This window comes from Antrostomus carolinensis, unplaced genomic scaffold (assembly GCF_000700745.2).
Source record: "Antrostomus carolinensis isolate BGI_N321 unplaced genomic scaffold, ASM70074v2 scaffold3986, whole genome shotgun sequence".
In the NCBI taxonomy this organism is placed as follows: Eukaryota; Metazoa; Chordata; class Aves; order Caprimulgiformes; family Caprimulgidae; genus Antrostomus; species Antrostomus carolinensis.
Genome location: NW_010319606.1, coordinates 5920 through 15532, shown reverse-complemented (window position 1 = coordinate 15532; position 9613 = coordinate 5920). Strand labels below are relative to the sequence as shown.

Sequence of the window (9613 nt, the reverse complement as noted above, 5' to 3'; positions counted from 1 at the left end):
CTATTTCCCATCTGCCAGCTTGTTTCTTTTGTCTACAATCACATGGAGAGAAAGAACAGCAATTACTTAAGCACAACACATACGAGACCACTTGGCAATGGGCACTGAGCTTAGTTTGTGTCTCGTCTCTCATTCCCTTCTCTCGGGAGTTCTCTTTGTCATAGCATTGATTTGAATCACACCTCACTTTTACAATACAGCTGACCTTTAAAAGCTCAAGGCAACTTTTACTTGCGTGTTCGTACACCTCCCCTGAGCTGGCCAAGCTTAAATTTCTTGTATCCTTTCATGTGGGGAAATGATTAAGCATTTTCTGCTTTCCTTAGCTTTTACTGTAGCGTATTCAGAGATTTTTTTCTGATGTCTAACATCTTTTAATGACTGGAATCTGTTCAATTCTAGCCAGAGTCATAGTTTGTCACTTACTCGATTTTTTTCTAACACAAGTAAGTGGAGCAGCCTAATTTCTAAAATGGACAAAACTACCATAATGTATGTATATTTCCTTTTAGAAAATCAAACTTCTTTGACTCCTCAAGTTTTCCTGAAAGAGAAAATTCTTACCGTCAGTTCCAGAAAAGGAGCCAAACATCCTGTAGAACAAAGAGACAGTAGTTAAACGGGGAGATACACATAAATGCTGCATGAGATGAGGATGTATGGAAACAAATTCTCTGTCAATCAGGTACTTTTTGTATATAGTCAGAGAAGAGATGTTCATCTCCTTGCTCCCCCTCTCAGCTCAGGAGAGGGAATGGTTGTAGGAAATACATTTTTAAACAGCTGCTGTGTCCTGAATGTCAAGCAGCTAACGGTGAGTTATCACCAAGTGGTAGTTGCATTGAACTGCTTGTCAGTTTGCCTTTTTGTTTAGAAGCTCTTAGAAGTACTCACTGAATGTAAATGGGAATTGTACCATTTCTAGCTCCACCATGATCCAGAAAAATTAATTTGTTAAAAATTTGAGAACCCTGGGAGTATTTGAAGTTGTATTTCGTGTGGTGCTGTGGCAAATGAGCGCCATGGCATGGCCAAACCTCCTGAGGATAAGCAGAAAGGTTTCCTGCAGTGAGCAGAGTTACTTACTGGGACTCCTGACCTTCCAGGAGTTGCCGGTAAGTAGCGATCTCTTGCTCCAGTCGAGTCTTGATATCCATGAGGATCTTGTACTCGCTGTTCTGGCGCTCCATATCCGCTCGGAGCTCGGCCAGCTGCGCCTCGAGGCTGCCGATCAGGCCCTGGATCTGCGCCAGCTGGGCACCGTAACGCCCTTCCGTGTCTGCCAGGGTGTTCTCCAGCGCCGCTTTCTGAGAGCAGAGGGGTTGGAGAGGAATCACTAAAAGGTTGCTGCCAGATGCGAGACTCCTTGCAGGGAGGGGAACACGTACCCATTTCAGTGGGGGGGTTCCTGCGGGGCAGATTTTAACGTACCATGCTGAGCTGGGACTGCAGTTCGATTTCCAGCCCTTGCAGGGTGCGTCTCAGGTCGGTGACTTCGGACTTGCTGCTCTGCAGTTGTTCGGTGTTGACAGCTACTTCACGGTTCAGCTCTTCAGTCTGAAACAGAGAAACCATTACATGGGAAAGAACGGGGCCTCTAAGCAGAGCTCACAAGGCTTTCACAGCAGTTTCTGTGGGTTTTAATAATTATTTTGTTTCTTTCATGGATTTTTTAGGAGTTGTTTGTACCTTGTTGTGGAACCAGGCCTCAGCATCCTTCCTGTTTTTCTCAGCCATGTTTTCATACTGGTCTCTCATATCAGCCAGGATCTTGGACAGGTCAATGCCTGGAGCAGAGTCCAGTTCCACACTGACTTGGCCAGCTACTTGCCCTCCCAGGGCACTCATTTCCTATGTGGACATGGCAGAGGAAGACAAAAGAGAGTACAGTCATAAACTGAGAGCATTATGAACCATCTGTTCTTTCTTCAAGGCCTGAGATCTGACTGACTCTTAAATACTTGAAGGGGGCATCTTTAGTTTCCCAGCTACACAGAAATCTTCCCTTCACTTGGAGAGTCCAGGGCACTCGTGAGGGACTCAGCATTTCCACATGCTGGTTTTTCTAATGTCATTTTCAAACATGTTTCTTGGGGATTTTTACCTCCTCGTGGTTTTTCTTGAGGTAGGCCAGCTCCTCCTTTAAGTTTTCAATCTGCAGCTCCAGGTCTGTTCTAGCCAGGGTCAGCTCATCCAGGACCCTGCGCAGGCCGTTGATGTCGGCCTCCACACTCATGCGAAGAGCTTGCTCTGTTTCAAACCTTAAAAAAGCAAAACAAAAATATTTGGATTAGCTGGTTAAGCCAGCCCACCATGAAACACAGTATTCGCTATAAATGTATCTGGTTTTGTAGGTTTTTTGTTGTAGCAAATATTGTCCAGCATTAAACTTTCCTCCACTTATTTTACGTGATATAAAACTTCCCATGGTGCAGATGGTGCTTTCAACAAATACATGAAGGGCTGAACTGCAAGGACAGGACCAAACTAGTGTTCATACAGAGATTTTATAGGCATTCCTTTCTTTTTCCCAGCCACTGCTCTTTGGCTCAACAGAGATTTTTACCTGCTGCAGAGACCTCTTTCCTTTCGGAAATTACTCACTTGGTTTTGAAGTCGTCAGCAGCCAGCCTGGCATTGTCAATCTGCAAGACAATCTTCGAGTTGTCGATAGTGGCATCGAGGATCTACAAACAAGAGAGAGTTCACTGCTGAGGCTGAGACAACTATGTTATCTTCTTTCCTGATCTGAAGATAAAAGAGTTCAGATTCTATTTCATCAGCAGCTACACCGAAAAAACGTGTCTTTTATTTGGTCTCAGTAGGAAAATGTCGATGATCACAAGGTCTGTATGAGTTTAAATAAATGACACGTTTGTGTTTCGCAGACAATGTGGGTTCATGTTACATTTGTATAGTCTTTGAATGCATTTTTATTTCCTAGAACACCCAGGATAGTGTTTATTGATTTTTCTAATGCATCAGGAAAGCCTCTAAAGGAAGTTTTGCTTATTTAGAAGTAATCTCTGTTTATTTACCTAGAAAGCATGTCTTTTTTACCTGCCACTTTTAAAACTCAAATGTTCATCCACAAAACCAGCTCTAACTAAGGGGAGTAAAAGACAAGAGGGAAGAAAATACCAAAAGGAGAAAATCTAATTACCAGCCCTGCCTTTGCTGGAGCTCAGTTTTTGAACTCAATAGAGATTGTGAATGGGTTGAAGCAAGAAGAAAGTAAACTGCGTGGGAGCGGTCATGAACTCCAAGCTGAACTGTGAAAACTAAACCTCAAGTTTTCTTTCATTTATTTACATAGTTTAATCAGGTACTGCCTATGTTTTCCGGGGTGTGTATCACCTCCAGTCATCTGTTATCAGGTACCCATGGGCTACTGGGGCAAATCCTGCATTTCTATATGGGACTGATGACTTCATGTCTGCTACTTCCTTTTTCCATAAGCCAAATGTTTCAGCACTTTTATTTCAATTCCAAGCTTTAGTAGGTGAAATGTGAAAGGCAAATAAATGTATGGTGATGAAATCTTGAGCTGCTGTCTTCACAATTACAAAACTGGCCAATTTCTGGTTTACTGTTGAAGCAGTATGGATGTGCCTCTATGAATGTGCCTCTCAAGTTTTTCAAGCTATATGGCAGGTAAGAGACTACAGAGATAGGCAGGTTGCTGTGATTATTTGTCTCCCTTTGTATTTATCAGTATATATATGGGCATAAATAGATATTAACTGATCATATGTGTGTATATGCGTGTGTGTGTGTGTGTGTGTGTGTGTATACACATGCTTTGTTAAAAGCAAGCATTGTCAGAGGAGTAAGTACTAAGGCATCTCAGACTGATTGTTTTGTACATTCTCTTAGCTAACATTTAAAACACTCGATCATTCCATACTGATAATTTTCTTTATCCTCCCCACACGATCATCACATACTCATTTCACCTTCCTCTCCTTCCCATCACCTGCAGTGCTTTCTGGGTGTTTTCCTGGTGAAGTTTTTCTCTTTGGGTTTTTGTGCTTCCTTCTTAATCTAAGATGATTTTAAATAAATATTAACACCTACCTTGTCTCGAAGGTCTTCGATAGTCCTGTAATAAGGACTGTAGTCCCGAGCTGGGCCTGGTCCTTGTTTTTGGTACCAGTCTCGGATTTTAGTTTCAAGATCAGAGTTTGCCTCTTCCAGTGCACGCACTTTGTCGAGGTAAGAGGCGAGGCGTTCGTTCAGGCTTTGCATAGTTGCCTTTTCATTTCCTGAGAGGAGGCCATCACCGCCACCCAAACCACCACCATAACCCCCACCAAAGCTGCTGCTAAAACTACTTCCATATCCACCACCTAGGCCGCTTCCTAGGCCAGAAGAGACAAATCTGGCAGAAGAGACTGACACACCCCTGCCACCAGATCCCCCGTGGATGCTGGGAGCCCTAAAGCTCCCACCGAAGCGGAGCGAGGAGCTGCCCGGTCCCCCTGCCACAGAAGAGGTAGTTTGCCTGAAACTGTAGCTGGCCATGGTGAGAAATACAAAGGACCCGACCCAAGCTGCAGCTCACAGAGTTTGTGATCCCAGGCAGGAGTGTGTGCTCTGTTCCCCCACCCCACCTCTTTTATGCCTGTGACAATGGGAGTTGTCTCCAGGATGTGTTATCTGAGACCCGTGGAATTTATCAGCCCTCAGCCTCCTGCCAGCACGGCAATTCCTCTTATTGGTCAGTGCCTATGAAGTGGGCTGTTTCTTTCCCAAATACCTTCACACACAGGAGCCGATTCCCTCCCCCTGACCATGGCTTCTTGAGGCAAAAGGTGGGATTCAGACGAGACCATCACCCCGCTGAGGGGAGTGTTCATAAATCTAGTTACAGTTCACCTGGATGGAAACAAAAGGGCTGGGAGTGCACAGCCCTGCTGCAGCCAACGCTGCGTCCACAGCAAACACACAACGGCTTTCTTCAGGTGATCTCAGGAAGGAGTTTTAATTAAGTAATTGGTGGACTGGTAACAGAGCTTGAAAGGAGCCCAAATGGTGAACAATATGTGTGGACCTTGACAAAACAGGTTCCCACCCCTCTGTTCTCCTTATTTCCCTGGAGAAAAACTCTTCTTTCATAAGTATCATTTTCACTGTTTCTTTCTTTGCTCTCAGTTCCTTTGGGGCTGACAGGAGAAGAGAGGGGCTGACAGAGAACATGCCTTGTCTGAAAGAGTCTGGTGTTCTACAGAAACAAGAATCCTTTGCAAGGAACCATAGCTGTATTTGTGGCAGAGATAAGAACTAGACTTCCCTGAGTACTTGGGGAGTGAGCAGCAGCAGAAACAAGTGCCTGATTGTACATTTAATCCTTTGATTGCTTCTGAAAGAGGGACGTAAACAGAAGAATCATAATAATTTTGTCTCCTGGAGTTCGAGATTAATGAAAATGTTATTTCTAAAATCTTTAAGTCCTCTGCTATCCAAGCTGCATTTTCCAAAGCAACGTTGCTCTTGTTACTCTGAGCTCCCCCATGAGCATCCCTCACACACGACTGCATACTCACATCTTTTCTTCCCTTCTCTTTCTTTCACTGGCCACCCCTCACTCCCTCCAAACCTCTGGGTCTCCCCAGGAGAGCTGCATTAAAGAAAGAGGTTGTTAGCTGGCCTGCCAGCATTCACAGCTTTCAGGGAGCAACCAGGCCTGGGCAGAAATCCTGCCACCTACAAGTGCTTCCACTAAACAGAACCTTGGGAGCACAGGATGCATGCTGTGAGGCTTCAGTGAGAAATCCATTTAATACACAAATACAGAGCTAAAGATAAGGCAAGTGAAATGCAAGGGCCTGTCTTGTCTTTCCCATAAAAATGCATCAGGCATTTCAGACCACACCTTAGCACTGTACTCCCTTCGTGCAGAGAGAAATGTCAAACTGCAGGGCAAGTGTAGGGAGGGTACGAGAACAAATACCCGAGCTGGGAGCTGGCCAAGGCACCTGTATCAACAGCCCCATCAGTCTGTATCTAATTATGAGGCTGTAGCAGAAAGAGGCACTTGATATATACAATATACGTGCCTTACAGTACCTGGCTACAATGCTGTAGCCTAGGGGCACCACAGCTGAGTGCTTTTCTTTTTGTAGAGAGTTGTAACTCTCCAGCTTGCACAGTAAAGCCTTTCCTGAGAGATAAGGAGGAACTTCTGTCTGCCAAAGACACGCTGGTCATTCCTTCTGTAGATCCGAACGTCCTGTTCCGCCCTGGGTAGGAAAAACCTGCCCAGCAGGTACCTGCTCCAAGTCCTGTGAACAGGTGAAATGATAGTATCAGGCAGTCACAGTCTCCCTGCAGACTAAAAGCAAGCTAGGGAAGAACAGTTTTTAAATTGTTAAATATTAAAGTCCATAGTCAGAGCATAAAGAACACAAGTCCGTGTGCTTTTCTTCACTGAACAGAAATGCAAGAAGCTTAAAGGAGAACAAATCCTGCTGTATTCTGACTTGTCTCCTGCTGCAAGGAGAGAGGAACGTCCTTCCCTCTAGGTACTCCTTCATCATGCCCATCTCAGGACCTCAAAGCAGTGTATTTTTGGATTCTGCAAAATGAAATGCACAGTTATGATGCTGCATAACATTTTATGATCCAGTTCATGAAAATTGGGGTCTGGAAGGTCTCTGCATTCCCTCTGAAACCCCTGGAGTAACAGCAGCGGTCACTGTATATTGTACTGTGAGAACACTGATAATGTACTGCCAGCAGGTTGGGATTGCTTCAACCTACAGGGAAAAGAATGAATTGCAATTCTTCGTGGCAGTTTGGAAGTACATCTGAAAGTGTCAGGAGAAGAAAAGCTTGGAAGACACTGTCACATGAAGTAACAATTTAATCTTATTTATACCACCAAATGCATCATGAGCTTCAAATCCGTCCCCCATGCAGCATTCTGGGTGTCTGCATTCTCAGTTTCCAGAAAGATTTTGATTGTCTGTTAACTTTACCTCTCTCTTTCACCTCAGCTGCTGCGTGTGTTTGGTTTTGTTGGGACTCCCTTGAGGTGATAACACGTACTTAAATACTTGCAAAAGCCTTTAGTATGGCAAAGGATTTGCTCAAGGAAGAATGTGCTTTTATCATTCTCTGTAGATCTTCTTGTCTCCCAGTACAATAAACTTATTTTATTGTAGGGTCAGCTTTACCCTGAAGGACACGTAAGGAATGGTCACCAAGGGAATTGCCTTTATCAGCAGCTCACCTGAGGGTAAGGGAGACACAGTTACTGACGTGAAGGCGGCCAGTAGGCTGGTGGAAACAGTCCACGCCCAGGCGCCCGGCTGAGACCTGCTTCTCCTTGGCCTTTATCTCCTCTGCTTTACTAGTCACTGCTGCTTTATAAGATTGTTCATATTGTTTCAGGCTACTTTTATTAATTTTCTTGTAAACCATTTTCATTGTCCTTGGGCGACACTGGCATACACTTCACTCTTCTCACATCCTGCTAAGTTTGCTTCCAGGGGTTGCTAATGCAATTATGATTAAATGAACTCTGTGGACATTTTAACCTATGTTATTGGTGTCTGCAGTTCCATCAATGCTACTATGGATCAGTGAGCAAAGTCAGGTTATTATTCTGAATTTACCTTTTCAATCTGTAAGTGTTTGTCCCTTCTGGTAATTCTTCCTTTCTGCCTCTGCTTCTATCAGTGAAGATGTGCTTCTTGACTCCTGTATGGAGTCATGAAGCACATCTTGACTCCTACATTTTCAGTCTTCATCTCTTTCTCATCAAAACCTTGGCCACTCCACCCTACTGATCATGTCATATGCCATCTTAAAATCACCATTTTGTATGTTTTTCTCTCCTGTTGGAGATCATAGGCATGAAACGTTTTCATCTGTTTAATTAAAACACAAAATTTTCTATTTTTTCTTTAAACTTCCTTGTGGGAAGAACAAATTATAACAAGAACTGATCTGCAGCTGGTACTGAAATGACTGTTGAATGTCTGCCTAAGATACAATTCATAGCTTTCTTACTTGTATATCCCATCATTAATCTTTCTTTTTAATCCTCACAAACCTTTCATTGCCACATATTCACTGAATGTGCCAACAGATTCAAAGACAAGAATGTTTACCTGCTGAAAAGGCAGGTCCTGGCACATGCACACACAGCTGTGAACAGCTTGAAAAGAGGGGAGGTAAGAGCAGAGACACTGTTAACTTGCTCGAAGTGACTCGTTTTGCAAAGTAGAGGGAATGTGATTTGGTGAAGAGAAACACCAAATGGGTGCCCCAATTTCTGCACTGAAAGAGATGAGAAATAAGGTCATGGAAGTGTTCAGTTTTAAAAGAAATTACGAGTAAGGTGCAGGATGATTCATTTTTATCCAGGGGTCTAATTCTTTCATGACAGAAAAGAAATGATTCAGTGATTTGAGCTGAACTGATTCCTGTTCAGCTGCAGGCTTCTTCGGTGATATTGGGACTTATAATTCAATTTCTCAGTGCTTGTCATTTGTATAATATTTGAATAGATTAGTATAAGGAAAATACATAAAAGATCATGAAGAACCCAAACAGTTAAATATCTGGGAGCAGTGCAAAGACTTGGCAAATACTTGAAACTGGATGCAGTGTGTACTTCTGGAAATACCTCAGTATTGTCTCTGTTTCCCTAGAAACATGAATAGCTTTAAACTCATGACTTCTCTATCTCTCCAGAACTACAATGATAATGCACATCAGGGAGTAAAGTATCCAAGACAGGAAAATAAAATACATTTTCTTATAGCATGAACAAAAATCGTGTGGTAAGAAAGGATGAGTTAGGACACCAAGCCCTGAGGAGTGAAGGACAGGTCACTGGGGGTATTTTTACACTTCCTTTAACCTGTTATCTGGTTGGTAAATCTCAGCATGGTATGATGGGGCTGGAAACTATTATTAAGAGTCAAACATCTAACTGACGAGAGGATGTGTTCCAAAAGTCAGGTTTCTGCAGGCAGCAGCAGCAGCTGAGAGGCCCCTGCCAACACCAAGCAACGAAACCTGTCCCAGGCTCCAGAGGAACCAAGCACACGCTGAGCACGTCGCGGCAGCGGCAGTTCTGCGCTGGGCTGTGCTGAAGGAGGAGGCCTAGAGCTGCTCACAGGCATTTTCCCACAGGCCACATGGAAAATTCCAACTCAAAATTAAAAATAAAAATAATCCCAGACTTGGTAGAAACACAGATTTGGTGGGTTTCATAGCACAGAGATGAGCTATTTTATTCTGTTTGTGTCTGTAAAACATTTGGAGAATGTCTTTGTACTATTTCTGTTTACATGCCCACATATTTATATTTACATGCACATATTTATATAGTTGTATTTATATACTTTTACATTATTAGTTCTCTTGCTAATTTTATAAGAATATATTGTGATCATAGTGACAAGCTGAGGCTTCCAGTAAGGGCAGAGGTTTTACTGTGCAAGCATTAAACACACGTTCTTCATCAAATTAGAAAACAAGGACCTGCTGGATCCTGCCAAGTGGATTTGGGTTTTCCTGATGCTACGGGTAGTTTCATACTGGTTTTTGCTTGAAATAAATTCTCAGGGTCTCCAGATCTCTGTTAGGCTCAGTGAGA

The 9613-nt window shown here is 43.3% G+C and overlaps 1 protein-coding gene across 1 annotated transcript; it reads right to left on the bottom strand.

Moving 5' to 3' along the window:
* On the bottom strand, positions 1-4643 carry LOC104525970 (keratin, type I cytoskeletal 19). Its single transcript, XM_010169279.1, has 8 exons — positions 4078-4643; positions 2605-2687; positions 2105-2261; positions 1690-1851; positions 1432-1557; positions 1087-1307; positions 565-593; positions 1-32 (listed from the first exon to the last, which is right to left on the bottom strand). Exons 1-8 carry the CDS (start codon positions 4522-4524, stop codon positions 1-3), a joined length of 1257 nt encoding a protein of 418 aa, XP_010167581.1. The 5' UTR covers positions 4525-4643.
* Positions 4644-9613: the final 4970 nt, after the last annotated feature.

Coding starts and splice junctions, on each gene's coding strand:
- LOC104525970 (XM_010169279.1), bottom strand. CDS start 4,524: ATGGCCAGCTACAGTTTCAGGCAAACTACCTCTTCTGTGGCAGGGGGA. Junction 1,558..1,689: donor AGGCCTGGTTCCACAACAAG/GTACAAACAACT, acceptor TCTCTGTTTCAG/ACTGAAGAGCTGAACCGTGA. Junction 1,308..1,431: donor TGCAGTCCCAGCTCAGCATG/GTACGTTAAAAT, acceptor CTCTGCTCTCAG/AAAGCGGCGCTGGAGAACAC.